The sequence below is a fragment of the Cydia splendana genome, chromosome 5 (assembly GCF_910591565.1).
Source record: "Cydia splendana chromosome 5, ilCydSple1.2, whole genome shotgun sequence".
Classification (NCBI taxonomy): Eukaryota; Metazoa; Arthropoda; class Insecta; order Lepidoptera; family Tortricidae; genus Cydia; species Cydia splendana.
Window position 1 is genome coordinate 4,823,185 of NC_085964.1, and position 16,113 is coordinate 4,839,297.

General features: G+C 42.5%; 2 protein-coding genes and 1 long non-coding RNA gene across 4 annotated transcripts in view; 1 reads left to right on the forward strand and 2 right to left on the reverse strand.

The window, feature by feature from the left end:
• LOC134790512 (uncharacterized) overlaps nucleotides 1–16,113 on the reverse strand; it is a 248,835-nt gene that overhangs the window by 186,322 nt on the left and 46,400 nt on the right. The window lies entirely within an intron of this gene.
• Nucleotides 1–16,113, forward strand: part of LOC134790492 (dual specificity calcium/calmodulin-dependent 3',5'-cyclic nucleotide phosphodiesterase 1) — a 299,273-nt gene that overhangs the window by 69,828 nt on the left and 213,332 nt on the right. The window lies entirely within an intron of this gene.
• Nucleotides 11,800–15,999, reverse strand: LOC134791069 (maltase A1-like). Its single transcript, XM_063762098.1, has 9 exons — nucleotides 15,740–15,999; nucleotides 15,454–15,633; nucleotides 15,203–15,360; nucleotides 14,540–15,121; nucleotides 14,363–14,470; nucleotides 14,120–14,270; nucleotides 13,492–13,687; nucleotides 12,349–12,486; nucleotides 11,800–11,946 (listed from the first exon to the last, which is right to left on the reverse strand). The coding sequence occupies exons 1-9, from the start codon at nucleotides 15,912–15,914 to the stop codon at nucleotides 11,880–11,882; spliced, it is 1,755 nt and encodes a 584-aa protein (XP_063618168.1). The 5' UTR covers nucleotides 15,915–15,999; the 3' UTR covers nucleotides 11,800–11,879.

Sequence of the window (16,113 nt, forward strand, 5' to 3'; positions counted from 1 at the left end):
TGCTCTATGTGCATAAGGACCCTTATGCTCCTTATGCTCTATGTGCTAAGGACCCTTATGCTCCTTAATGCTCTATGTGCATAAGGACTATTTAGGCATGGAATATTACATATTTGTCGTAAATAGCTATTAGGGTTCATGTATGTGTTTAATTAGTCTCTACGTTTAGGTTACTATTTTTACTTTTGTATATCATGTTTTACTTTGTGCTCGTATATTATGTCAAATGAATTGCGTGGAATGTTTTATATCTAGTTATAAGTCTAGAAATTCATGCTCCTTTCATACGTGCTTAATATTGTACCTATTTATAAGTCTAGGATTCGTGCTCCTTTCATACGTGCTTATAATTAACGAGATTGGCAAAAATATACATTACTGACTCTGCATGATACACCCACTAGTTGAAGAAGGTACCAAACGGCCTTGTGTTTTACTATATAAGGCAGAGCCGTTTCGTGGCTTATTCAGAGATATCAGAGACATCAAGAGAGCTTCACTCATACCAGCCTGAACACTCTCCAAGTGAATAAATCAAATATATGTGTTTTCATTTCACACAACACATATACCGGTAAATGGAGGTATAGCGGACTTCGAGACAACAGCGGCCAGCAGCGATCCAGTTTGCTGAGATTCTACGCTTCTCCCAACGAACCCCCATCACGAAAAGCTACAGTCTACACTCCACAGTTTGGTCCTTTTGAAGCCGGATGAAGATAGAAAAACGTACGCGCTGAGTTTCAAGCGACATAGCTTAACTCAGACATCAAGATAGAAAAACGTACGCGCTGAGTTTCAAGCGACATTGCTTAACTCAGACAGCAAGAAAGAAACAAGTACGCGCTGAGTTTTAAGCGAACGTTGCTTGACTCAGACGGCAAGAAAGAATAAAGGACGCGCTGAGCCTAGAAGTTCGCTTCGGTTTAGACCCAAACCCTATACCTTTCCGTAACCCATTTACCGGCTTGCCGGACGGACCGTGCAGCGTCGTAGGACCACCTCCGCTCACGTGTCCTGGCAACTTTCGTTGCATGTGTCACATGGTTGATGCCCACACACTGCTTTCGAACGTTCTAGGCATTGCACTTTGCCATTGCGGGAGATTCAGTGCCACGAGGGATCCACGCTTAGGGCACTGACGTTGCGCACGGCAACGGTCAGTCATAGGCATAGGCAGGTCAAGTTAGGGACCCCCCGCGTGTGTTAAGTGAAGTGGTTCCAGCCAGAAAGATGTCCGAAAAGGAAGCAAGGAGCCTACGACCACGCACCAAGGGCCCACCTGCGCCCGCACCGAACATGGATACCCCTACCCCCTCGTCTGGTAAGACTACGTCCAACGAGACTCATACGTGGAGCAATGGCACCAGTGGCAACCCGAATGCTACCGGTGGAACCGAGTCGGTACACTCGGAGATGTTAGACGCCACCGTAGTAAATCGTAGTAGGTCGAATACGCTAGTGAATAAAGACGCCGATGCGCCGCCGCCGCCGTCGCGGGCGCCGTCTAATCGCGAATTAAAGAATCGCAAATCGGTTAGGGAACGCGACAATGAATTGTCCGTGCTAATGGCCGAGCTCGAGGTTCATAAAGCCCGTCTAGTCGTTGCTAAGACCGAGTCCGACACTGCCAATTTACGGCTGCAGATTGCGCAATTGAAGGCGCAGTCTCGCGGCGGCAGTGACGCGACCGTCGAAGCTTCTAAGAAAGGGTCCGTCACTGCAAATTTGCGGCCGCAGGTTGCGCCACTGAAGGCGCAGTCTGTCGGCAGCAGTGACGCGACCGTCGAAGAACGTACTAGAAGTTGGGTAGAACGACAAGCTAGGTTACAGCACGAGGTCGCGAAAGAAAACGTTAAATTCCCGCCGCCGAAAAAGACCGCGCAGCCGCCGCCGCGTGCCGCCGCCGACCGGGCTAGCAGACCGCCCCCGCGCGTTTTAGAGGTACCGCACGGTACCTACGCGCCAATGTACCATAAACCGCCGGAATTACCTGCATTCGGCGGAGATATCACCGAGTGGATATCATTTAGGGCAGAGTTCGAAGATACGTCGCCCATGTTTAGTGCCGTCAATAACGTCAGTCGGATTAGGCGCGCACTTAAGGGCGAAGCTCGGACGGCCGTAAAATCAATAATGTACACGGTTCAGGATCCGTACGAGATAATGGAAGCGCTGGAACGGCAGTTCGGCGACCCTGAGGAGATTGTTCTTACGGAAATTCATAATGTTAAACGCATGTCGCGTTTATCCGAAGACAATTCGAATATAGCCTCATTCGCCGCGCATGTAGCGAATGCCGTCGCCACCATTAGATCCTTGCGTCAAGAGAAATACTTGCACGCGCCTGAGCTCGTGAATAAAATCGTGGATAAATTAAATCTGATAGTGCGCTATGAATGGGCCAAATACTGGCAGTCTAACGTAGAAACACCCGGGTTAGTAGCAATTTCCGAGTTTCTTAACGAAATTAGTACTGCGGCCAAGCGCATAAACCGATATAAGCCGTCCAACAAATCACGGAATGCAGTGAACGCGGTTTCCTCTGCGCGCGAACCCAGAAGATCGAGCCAAGCTCTCTCTAGGTCTCGCGACCCCGCGTTCTACCGTGATGCGTATGATAGATCGCGAAATGAACGAAACGCGGTTTCTTCTGTGCGCGAGCCCAGCAGGTCGAGCCGCGCTCTCGCTGGGCCCCGCGCCCCCGCGTCCATTCGCGACTATAGTTCGGATTCGGAGTCAGATTTCCGCGAGTCATACACACGTGATACGGGAAATAGATCGCGTACTAATAAATCGACCGTAGCTCAAGTAAAGCACCGCGATGGCAATTTAAAGAAAAAGCCAGCGTCAACCGGAGCTAAGCCCAAGCGACAGATAGCGTCTGTCTCTGTCTCGCACGAAGCGTGCGCCATATGTAACAACGGCAAAGAACACGAAGTTAAGGAGTGTTCGAAATTTCTAGCCGCGACCATACCTGAGCGCTGGGACTTGGCAAAGGGAGCTAAATTGTGCTTTAGATGTCTAGGCGCGAATCACCGTAAACTTTTTGGATGTAAATATGTCGCGTGTGGCATGAATCAGTGCGAAGCCGGACATAGTAGACTATTACACGGTTTAAGCGCGGCCAGGTCCGCGAACGGTAATAGTGCGCCGGCAGCACGCAAAGCAGTACTCAATGTTAAACTGCCGCAGACGTATCTCAAAATCATGCCAGTAGAGGTGTCGGGACCGTTAGGTACCGTCCAAACCCTCGCGCTACTCGATGAAGGCGCGGCAATGACGTTGATGTTACATGAAACTGCGGATAGAATCGCACCTCGTGTGCGCGGTGAAACATAAGAGATAGAAGGCATAGGCGGTGTAGTACGGGACCCAGATTCGTATGCGTTACGAGTCGCAATACGGGGTTTTTGTAGTCGACATATGGAAATGATGGAGACTTACACGGTTTGCGATATAGGTTTAGGAGCGCAGGGCGTGCCGCGAGACTTGGTAGATAAATGCGATCATTTATCTAAAATCGCGGACGAATTAAGTTACCCCCCCGCAGTACCTACTATCGTGATAGGCCAAGATAACTGGCATCTCATCATTAGTCGGCAAATTATAGACGGTCCGCCTAACCTCCCAGTCGCGAGTTTAACCAGGCTAGGATGGGTTTTGCATGGACCAGACCGTACGCGTCGCGCCGCGGTACAATTTGTTGGGCACGCAAGGCCTAATACCGCGGATGACGAGGCCTTACAATTGATGAAACGACATTTTGACATAGAGTCATTAGGCGTTTCACAAAAATTACCTCGGGCCGACCCCGACCAACGTGCGCTAGATTTGTTAGAAGCCACCTGCGAAAAGATACCGGGGGAGCAACGGTATCGCTCGGGCTTACTTTGGCGGTCAGATGACGAGAAACTCCCCGATAACCGAGCGCAAGCACTGAAACGGCTGTACAGTCTAGAACGAAAGCTAGACCGCGATGCGAAACTTAAAGCCGAATATGCAAAGCATATGAACAACTTGCTCGACAAAGGTTACGCGGAGAAAATGAGCTCGCGACCGCCCCCCGAGGCACCCCGGACGTGGTACCTAGCCCACTTCCCAACTTTTCACCCGCAACGCGGGAAAATGCGATTAGTTTGGGACGCGGCCGCAACAGCTTATGGACGCTCGCTCAATAGCGCGCTGTTAGCTGGCCCCGACCTGTTAGAATCACTTTTCGGCGTGTTAGTGCGTTTCCGCGAGGGTAAAATCGCGGTAATAGCCGACGTCAAAGAGATGTTTTTACAGATCGAAATAATTGAGCAGGATCGTGATGCGTTACGTTTCGTTTGGAGGGGAGAGGACCGTACCTCCCAACCGCAAGAATATAGGATGAAGCGGCTTATATTTGGTTCGGCAGCGTCGCCGACAACCGCGCTATACGTCAAAAACGAAAACGCAAAATCGCATAGTAAAGAATTTCCGATCGCAGCGGAAAAAACAATAAAGAATACGTACATGGACGACATGTTGATCGCCCTCGATACGTCTGAAGAGGAAGCGAGACGCGTAGTAAACGAAGTTTACGAGCTGAATATGCGCGCGTCATTCGAGCTTCGCGGGTTCGCATCGAACCATCCTGCGGTAATTGCTGACGTAGTTAATAGCAATCAGGAAACGTCGCTGTTAGGCGCGAACGAGAGCGAACGTACCTTAGGTTTGAAATGGAATCACAAACGTGACACCTTAGGTTTCAACGTAAACTTTCGTAATACGCCCGAAGACGTACTTAACGGTCAGAAATTACCTACAAAACGACAGGTAACAAGTAGCGCGATGTCGATATTTGATCCGATCGGTTACGTAAGCCCCATATCCGTCTTAGGCAAGGCGTTAATGCAGGAAATATGGAGGACAGGAATCGATTGGGACTCGCCTATACCCGTCTCACTCGCACCCGTTTGGCGATCGTTCATTGATAACGTACAACAATTACGAGACTTAGAGATTCCGCGACACGTGCCCGCATTTAATAGGGAGGCATATATGCATGTTTTTTGCGACGCGAGCGAAAAAATATATGCCGCGGCCGTGTATTTAGTTAGCATCAACCCCGAGGGGACTAGAACCTCCGCGTTAGTGGCCGCTAAGGCCCGCGTTTCACCTCTCCGGGTAGTCAGCATTCCGAGGATGGAATTGCAGAGCTGCGTACTAGCTACTAGATTAGCGGAAACCATAGTCAAGGAGTCAGATTACGTAATAAAGGACAAGTATTTTTGGTCTGACTCTAAAACGGCGCTCACGTGGATACGTTCGGACCCACGTAGGTATAAAACGTTCGTAGCACATAGGTTAGCAGAAATCGAGAACACTACCACCCCCGCCAACTGGCGCTGGGTGCCTAGTGCAGCTAACGTGGCTGACGACGCGACTCGTGGAGTACCTGCGCAATTCGGAGTGAACCACCGATGGTTCATAGGGCCCGATTTTATACGTAAATCCAAAGAGCATTGGCCGACCGAAAAAGTGCCTACGCCCGTCGCCGATACGGGCGAGGAACGCGTTAATAAACTCGTATGCTCATTAGGCGTCGCGGAGAATAGGTTTGAGTACCTGCCGGAGGTGTGTAGGTTCTCAAAGTTCGTGCGATTAGTTCGCGCCACCGCTAGTATTCTGGTTGCCGCCGAGGTTTTCAAAGCCGCATTGTTCGCTAAGAAAACAGATATAGAGATAAATAAGGGGCATTTAGATTTAGCAGAGATATTGCTAATCCGACGGAGTCAACATGCTGCATTTCCGGAGGAAATGAAGCTTCTGGAAACTGGGCGGTCACTCCTGAAGAAATCTCCGCTATACAAAATCGCTGTACAACTTGACAAAAACGGAATCATCGTACTAAATGCTAGAATCGATAAAAACACGCATATGCCTGTTTTACATGCGAAAGAAGATTTCGTCAAGTTATTAGTACAGCATTTTCATGCACTCTACAATCACGGCAACCACGCGACCGTCATCAACGAGTTGAAACAAAGGTACTACATTATCGGGCTGCGCGGTAGCATTCGCTATATAACGCATAAATGCCAATGGTGCAGAACCTATAGGGGAACGCCAATCAAAGTTCCCATAGGTGACTTGCCGCCAGAAAGGCTAAAAGTGAATCAGCCGCCATTTACCGCTGCAGCCGTAGACCTGTTTGGCCCCATGCACATAACGATAGGCCGCCGCCGCGAGAAAAGGTGGGGTGTATTATACACATGCCTCACAACTCGCGCTGTACATCTGGAGCTTGCCGCCTCACTTTCGGCATCCTCCATGATACTGTCGCTACGCCGAATGATAGCGCGACGCGGCACGCCTACGGTTCTCTATTCCGACAACGCCACTAACTTCCATGGCGCGGAAAGAGAACTGGCAGAGGCCAAAAACACGCTGCCCGACAGTCTCAAGCCCTTCTTGACCGAGCGAGCCATAAAATGGAAGAAAATTCCACCCGGCAACCCCTCCGCTGGCGGTGCCTGGGAACGGCTCGTGGGCAGCGTTAAAACCGCATTAAAAGTAGTACTGAAAGAAAGAGCACCCCACGAAGAAGTTCTACATACTTTACTGCTAGAATCAGAGCACATAGTCAATTCCAGACCGTTGACACCAGTGAATCCAGATTTAGACATCGAAGCCCTGACGCCGAATCACTTTCTAATCGGTCGATCAAGTGCCATGTCGCCACTGGGTGTCTTCACAGACGCAATTATGTCGCTCTCTTCGTGGAAAACAGCGCAAACGCTAGCCGACCAATTTTGGAGGCGCTGGCAGCGGGAATACCGACCCAGCCTCCTCCCCAGGCCTGGTGCTCACCAAAACGTGAGAAAACTGCATGAAGGTGACGTAGTCATCATTGCGGATAGCTCCATGCCACGAGGAACGTGGCCCAGAGGCGTAATCGCCCAGCTATTTCCTGGCCCAGATGGTCATGTGAGAGTGGCCATTGTTCGCACACGCGCAGGTGACGTCCGCCGCCCAGTTTCTAGACTTATCCCCATTTACTCCGCGCATGAAGACGGTGTTGACACACGTGGGGGAGACTGTCGTAAATAGCTATTAGGGTTCATGTATGTGTTTAATTAGTCTCTACGTTTAGGTTACTATTTTTACTTTTGTATATCATGTTTTACTTTGTGCTCGTATATTATGTCAAATGAATTGCGTGGAATGTTTTATATCTAGTTATAAGTCTAGAAATTCATGCTCCTTTCATACGTGCTTAATATTGTACCTATTTATAAGTCTAGGATTCGTGCTCCTTTCATACGTGCTTATAATTAACGAGATTGGCAAAAATATACATTACTGACTCTGCATGATACACCCACTAGTTGAAGAAGGTACCAAACGGCCTTGTGTTTTACTATATAAGGCAGAGCCGTTTCGTGGCTTATTCAGAGATATCAGAGACATCAAGAGAGCTTCACTCATACCAGCCTGAACACTCTCCAAGTGAATAAATCAAATATATGTGTTTTCATTTCACACAACACATATACCGGTAAATGGAGGTATAGCGGACTTCGAGACAACAGCGGCCAGCAGCGATCCAGTTTGCTGAGATTCTACGCTTCTCCCAACGAACCCCCATCACGAAAAGCTACAGTCTACACTCCACAATATTGTTACACTTGTTATTTACAATACGTGTTGCATTTTTTAGGAAACCGATACTGAGTCGCGCTGTGGCTGATGTATTGAAAAATGTACAGGCCAGTTGTTTTAAATTGGTTTTTAGCAACGAACTTCGAACAAGCTTTTCAAACTTTCGGTAGTTTACAAGGAATCATCACAAATTGAACTATAGATGTATAAATAAATAAAATTGAAACAACTGGCGGTCTAGCATAAGTTGCGTTCTCGCGCGCGAGACCATACTTGAAATAGCGCTAGATGTATGGAGTCGCGCGCGAGAAGCCATGTCATACTAGCGGGTCTGGTAGCATTGGTTGTACGGTCAGAATATTCAAATATATTCCAGCACACGTTTTTTTACCATAGGGACAAATAAGAATATTATGTTGCGCGGCATGATTATAGGCCAATGAAATTAGATTTTTTTTCAAAGTATTTTATTCCCAGCAAGCTGGAAATCGTTTTCATACCTTTGTTTGGTCCAAAATGCGTGTAATTCGTGTTTGCTAAATCCCAGTAGGTGTGCATAAATACTGGCCCTTTCCTTTTTTTGTTTGTAAATAGGGGATATTAGTGCAATGTTCTGCCGCCAGAGTGCAGCACTACCGCCTCCAGTAAATTATACATACTGTGACTTAAACTGTTTTAGACAAGTTTTCACAGACAATAAAATATAACATTGATGCATCAAGGCGGTTTGTTAACAAGGGCCTGCCGGTAAACGCGAAAATCGAAATTTAGTTAACTTCCTCTTTATCGCTCGAATATGCAAGAGTGATAGAGAGATTAAATAACGAAATTTCGATTTTCTTGTTTCGCGGTAGACCCCCAAATTGTGACAGATAGTAGTTGTGGCGCCACCTACGCAGAGTTTCGCGTAATATTCCCTATTGGAGTAAGTTGTACAGTCACCTGCAATAATATGTTACTCTTCGATGGCCGTAAAAATATGTGACACGCTCTTATGGCTCTACAAACAAGATCGTGTCAGATATTTTTGCGACCTTCGTTGTGTAACATATTATTGCAGGTGACTGTATAAATGAAAAAATACATAAGTATTAACAATTTGTTGTGTTCGACCCCAATCATAAGCATTACTAGATATAGTCTTAACTATTTTAACCCAATAGTAATAACCCCGTGCACGGGTTAAACCTGCAGTTACCATGGTTACCAGTACAATTAACTGGGTCAACGGTTTAACCGCTTAACCCGGGTTAGTAAGATGGTGAAAGTGGCGCAATAAACCTATCGTAATAACCCCAAAGCGTCTTATAAAATTAAGCCTGAACCTTCGATTATAATTAAAATGTAACATTACATACTCGTACAATAAAGTTACCTTTATCAGAAATATCAAGATCGATTCTGTAAACAAAACTGTTATAAGACATCCTTTATAATTCCAAAGAGGATTAAACACTTAAGTGCTCAATACGATGCGCCCTTAGAGGATATAACCAGACGGAGACGCCATGTCTGTAATTTTCGGTACAAAATAGTCTGCCGACTTTTGCGGCAGGGGCACGTCAAATGTATACGTAACGTAAAAATAGCTGTCAGATAAACGTCAGTCCATACAATGTGTATGAACATTGGCCGCCTATGTTCGACAGAGGGGAACGCCTGTTAATGGCTACTCCGTTTGGTTATATTATATCCTCTAAGGATGCGCCTGACAACTTATAAGCAAAATTATAAGTAAAGTTGATGATAGTAACTAGAAGCGGACATTAGAACGATTTCTTAGATGTCATTGATAAGTTGTTATAATATAGGTAATTCTTATCAAACTACACAACGGGACTTAATAGCGTATTTAAGTTTTAAGATTTACCTCCAACGTTTCGAGGACGGCGTTGTCCCCGTGGTCTCGGTGGTGGTGTCTTCTCCGAAACCACGGGGACAACGCCGTCCTCGAACCGTTGGAGGTAAATCATTAAGTCCCGTTGTGTAGTTTGATAATGTTTAATAATCGTGAAAGTTTAAATCAGTGTTAGGTAATTCTTATTTTAAAGTTATAATTTAGATGTTTTTTATAAGTACATTGTATTTACACACAGGGTGAAATTGTTATCTCTGATAAAACTCTGAGAGGTAAATATGTAGGTTATACCATAGAGAAAAAAACCGGGCAAGTGCGAGTCGGACTCGCGCACGAAGGGTTCCGTACCATAATGCAAAAAAAAAACGAAAAAAAAGCAAAAAAAAAACGGTCACCCATCCAAGTACTGACCACTCCCGACGTTGCTTAACTTTGGTCAAAAATCACGTTTGTTGTATGGGAGCCCCATTTAAATCTTTGTTTTATTCTGTTTTTAGTATTTGTTGTTATAGCGGCAACAGAAATACATCATCTGTGAAAATTTCAACTGTCTAGCTATCACGGTTCGTGAGATACAGCCTGGTGACAGACGGACGGACGGACGGACGGACGGACGGACAGCGAAGTCTTAGTAATAGGGTCCCGTTTTACCCTTTGGGTACGGAACCCTAAAAAATACATAGAGTGCTCACTCCATACTTCAGTTTTAGTACCAAAAAGACTATTATTTTCGTAGCCGACATCTAGCATCGAGTAGCGGAATTATCAGTACCTACTGCTACTTGACAATAGATGTAGCACCGACCGAAAAGTCTAATGCTCAATAATTTTCAGCTAATATTATAACCAGATTAATTGGAACTCTATTTTCAACGACTTCTGCTTTTAATATTAGTTGTAAATTTTCGTGAGTCGCGACACTAGAGAATTCTAGTATCGAGTAGCGGTACTGATAATTCCGCTACCTACTCGATGCTAGATGTCGACTGCGAAAATAATAGTTGTTTTGGTACCAAAATTGATGTATGGAGTGAGCACTCTATTCTAACTATATTTCTCTATGGTCATACTTAACAACTTTTACTATGAGCCCAACCCCGAAATCGGGAAACTTAGAATGACGAACTAATTTAAGACTACATATAATACTATTGGTTTCTTAATACGAACTAAATATAAATCTAACTATCTTACATATCGTTTTCAACATTGACCCCGTTATCGTTTTCGTACGCTGTTTACATCAAAAAATCACATTTTACAACAATAATATCAATAGTACAAGTACGAGTAGAAGGTGTGGCGTATGTCCCTTCCACCCAGTGGTTTAATGAAGTCAGTTTCTTTGGAAGCTTTGTGATGTAAAAACGTCGCAAATGGAATCCCTTTGAACATGGGACATATTTTGGTCAACCTTTGAAGGGAAGGGACGCGTTAATGTATTTCAAAGGTACTTATGGTTGAAGTATGTCTACTAACCAAACAGGAACGAATAGTATAGTAAGGGTTTGATGTACGTAAATAAAATATAGGTATAGTTTGACATTATTCCTACTTCGACACCATGAAGGCAATGATTATCATAAAGTGGCGTTATCTGTAGCTGCATTACATTCGGACGTTTTCAGTTGTGGGCGACTGCCGCCAGCCAGCAGCGGACGGCGTCTGGTCAATCAGACCCCAGCCTAACAAAGGTGTGGTACGATATATTTGGTGGTCACTATCTACTTGATGATCACTGTACACTTTCTTTTATTTGTTGTCCTGACGTTTCGAACGTTCTTCTTCGGCAGACTGGCAAGAATTTGTTTTAACATATTTTAGCTGCGAAGTCGATTTCTAGCTTAAATAATGAATGAAGATCGTGGTTATCAAATTCATATAGAAACAGACATAGAAATATTTATTTTATTAGCAAACATCACGTACGTGATATATACAAGCCTATGGGTCCTGAGCTAGGATATCTTGTTTTTAAAAACCCAGTAGGATATAAAGTTACACTCTATTAAATTAATAAACATCGCCTGATTATTTCAAATAGCAATTTCAGAAAATGAAACACTTGCAATACCATTACGTGCTGTACTTATAAATTTAATTCACATTGTACTTTCCCGATAGCGAAAGCCATAAAAGTTAAACTAGCCCATTAATATGCAAATCGGATTTATTCGTAGTAATTTCAGATTAACATTGCAACTATTATTGGATTTACATTTGTGATGAAACTATTGCTGATTCGCTTTTATGGTTAAATTAGATTGTACATTTTGAAATTAAATAACTGACAGTATGTATGTTGCATCAGAAATGCCATTTGAGAGTTCTACTTATAATATACATTGAATGCATTTTTGATTGCAAACATTTGAAATGGATTTTCTTCTTATCTAACTTTTAACACCAAGGATTCTCTTGCGACCACTGTCACGTTGGTTGCTTCTATGATATCGCTGAAAGTAGAAAAAACAAATAAGCTATATTGATTGTCCGCATTAAAAAAAATGTACAGTCAGCAACAGAAGTTGGTAAGCGGGCGAGGTGTTCAAAATTACCTTGACACGGTCTTATTGTCTTAACAATAAAGTCGCGTCAAGATCATTTTGAACACCTGGCCCGCTTAGCAACGTCTGCTGCTGATTGTAGAACATGAAATATTTTTATTAAAAGCAAATAAACATACATCTCCGAAAACACATTATCGTTTTCTTATATTAAAATCAGTAACAATTGTTACGTTAACGATTTTAAACTTAAATATCTATCGTTCTCGATTATATCATTTATCTTAAATGAATTTACAAATTTCTGATTTTTAGTAGTTACGTTAATAGTAATACGAGTACAGCACTAACCCGTTGTTTTTTTGGGAGTGATCATTGGCTATCACAACCTCAAGATCACCAACGACGTTCTCGAAGTAACTTAAGTCAACAGTGTAAACTTCATCTCTAAAGTTGATCACAATTACGAAGGTCTCACCATCGTGCCATCTAAAAGAAGGTAAACCAGAAATTTTATTTTGCAAATAATTTCATTTTTGATAGAAGGTAATAGTCATCAAGACAGTTCTAACAAACCCAAACACAATAAAATTAGGTTGCGTTGTTTTATCAAAGAATTCATATGGCCACTATGGTACCTGTGTCCATCAGGCGGTCTAGCATAAGTTGCGTTCTCGTGCGCGAGTCCATACTTGAAGTCGCGCTTGATGCATGGAGTCGCGCGCGAGAACGCAACTCATGCTAGACCGCCAGATCAGCTCGTTTACATTTGTCACCCAACGTACATATGTATGTGAAGTTTCAGCTCAATCGAATAACGGGAAATGGGTCTAATTTAGCTTGTAAGATTTGACACCAACACACATGAATACAAACATTGCAAGTTACTTAGATAAAAGCTTGTAAAATTGACATCGCCGCTTGAGATAAAACGTAATGCAACTCTCATCGTAATCTTATCTGACGCCCCAGATATAATAACAATAATATCAGAAATCGTAACCTATCTGAATGTTACTTTGTTTGTTTGTTATGCGTGATCATTAGTCATGAAAAATCCTGGCAAAAATGAGTGATTGACAAAATAACATATCCACATGACCATTATCAATATTACCTAATATTATTAAAGAAAATAGCTACCGGGAACCATATTGTCCGCTATCTTCTTTAATACATAATATATACTTTTAGTTAATCTATAATTTTCAATTTTATATTTTTTAAGTAGGTAGGTACATAAGTCACTAGATAAGTTTTGCAATAGAATATGAAACAAAGAGGTGGCCTATCACTTTTTAAAAGTATATTTCCATAGACAATTATTGTACGGAAAACATTTACTTCCTTTTTAAATTTATTAAATAACTATCACGGTTCATGAGATACAGCCTGACAGACAGACGGACAGTGGAGTCTTAGTAATAGGGTCCCGGTTGTACCTTTTGGGTACGGAGCCCTAAAAGCAGTATTCATTTAATACCGTAACTTAACCTTCTGAATGCAAACACATCGTCGTTCAAAGCAATCGATTCAAATCTCCCAAATCTAAATGCGGGTTCTCTACGAAGACGAGCAAGTTTCTTGTAAATATTCAGATGTGACCGCTCAATTCCACGCTGCGCCTCAACGTTCAGGTTTTCATAGCCTTCTGCGACCGGTAGCCACGTCTTATTTGCAGTGGAGAAACCTTCAAAAATGTTTCAATGGGGTTGGCAACTGTCAAAGGTTTGCCTAGATGGCGCCATCATAGCTTGCCCCTTTTTCTATGAGATTTGGCTTAAAGAGCTGGCATCCAGGGTATTAAAAAAACAAAAAATTGACACAATTCTAGGGATTGACGGGGCAAGCTATGATGGCGCCATCTGCTAAAAACTTCCACCGGCCAACCCCATTCTTTAGTGTTGCTGACAAACTGAGTAATAATTAAAGTATACAGTACAAAAAATAAATTAAGTAAATTATTTAATGTTAGTATGTGTCACAACAGTTAACATTGAACATCTATTAAAAGTCAAGGAAAACAAGGAGAGAGGCCTTTGCACAACAGTGGGACACCAGAATAGACTAGAAAACAGGTATTTTCTTTGAATCTTAGTTATCATTATTTTTCTACACGTACCAGCATTTTTGTCAGAGTTCCACTGAAAGGGAGTTCTATTTGGATCCCGAGAATATCTCCAGTAATTTATTGGATCGTCAGAATTGCAGCCGCCTGGGTCCACTGTGTCTTCCCAGCTGACAAAACCGTCTATCATGCCGATTTCTTCACCCTTACAAAATAAATAGCGATTTTTTTATTTTATGTCAACTTTTAATAATATTTGTATCGGTTTTATGTAACACATAAAAATAGTTGCCTTACCATATATGTTACACTTATTCCTGGGAGCAACATTGACAGCATATTCATGGCGTCTACTAACTTTGGACTGTACCTAGACGCAACTCTACTTTGATCATGGTTTCCAATCTAAAATTCCAGATGAACATTGTTATTTTATGATGGAAACATCTATAAAGTTTTAATTGAAAAACTTACCACCCAGTTAGCCAATTTATCAATAGGTTTAAATGTTAAATATTTATCAATAGCATATTTAATTTCATTTGCAGTAGACTTTCCATTGACATCAGTAATTAGTGCGAAATTAAAGGGAATGTGAGCCCCATTGCGCCCACCATCACCAAAGTACTTCATTGTATCATGCGGCGTTGAATATACTTCAATCATCATTACTCTGCTAAATCCATCTTTTGCATGGTATTCGTCGTAAATATCACGCCATTGATAAACCATATCGTAAGACTCAGGCTGGTTCTTCGTATAAATGTGATTCAGATAAGCATGATTGAGTGGATCATGAAGACTTTTACCAGACAAAGGTTCATCAGGATACTTCCCATCATGTTTCTCCTTGTCTACTTCAAACAGATGGTTGATAGCCCCTACTCTAAATCCTGCTATACCCTTGTCAAGCCAGAAGCGAATAATATTCTTCATCTCCTCAACTACGATAGGATTCCGGTAGTTAAAATCTGGCTGAGCAGTGGTGATCTGATGGAGGTAATATTTACCAGTTTCTTCTCTGTATTCCCATGCACTTTTGCGAAATACACTAATCTGTGAAATTTTATAAAATAATACATACGTGTGGTCTTAATCTGCATCTGTTTCATCGATTGTAACATAATATACAGTTACCCAATTAGTTGGTGGATGCTGTTTCCCGTTTTCATCAACTACTCCATCTTCCCATACAAAGTAATCGAAATATTTCTTATCGCCTTCAAGAGCCTTTTGAAACCATAAACTTTCATTGCTACCGTGATTTGGTGCCAGGTCTAAGATGATTTTAATATCTTAAAAAAAATCAAAATTCGAAAAGTTCATCCAGGGACAAGGACCATGAGTGGATACGACTTACATATGTATGTAAATATATTGTTTCTTACCAAATTCTTTTGCTTTAATCATCAGTCTGTCGAAATCTTCCATAGTACCGTACTCATCATGGATGCTGTAGAAATCGGAGATATCGTATCCAAAATCGTACATAGGCGATTTAAAGAAAGGTGAAATCCATACGGCATCAACTTCTAGCTCCTTTATGTATTCCAATTTCGATATGATACCTTCATTATACAAACAATATGATTTAGTGCAACGAATTATTTTTATTTATTTGACTATTTTTTTGTTGTTATCTCGTTACCAGATGAAAAAGAGTTAATGACATACCATTAAGATCACCTATTCCATCTCCATCACTATCCATAAATGATCTTGGGCAGATCTGATAAAAAATAGTTTTCTCCCACCATTCTAACTCCTTTTTTGAACTTGTTTGATCAACAAATAATAATGGTAAAAAGGTAACTAACAGTACAGGTAAAAATAAAAATTCCTTCATCATAAAATTTGAAGGAGAAGGAACATAGTTACACTGAGTTTACTCTCGTAACGTGACGATTTATATCTACTACGATACTAATCTAGGCAATATTGACGTTTATTATCAAGATTAAGATAATGTCAGTTGAATTCTTGAAGTATTGCAGGCAAACTGTAGGTATATAAACGAAATTTTTGATTGAGTGAAGAAAGATGAAATA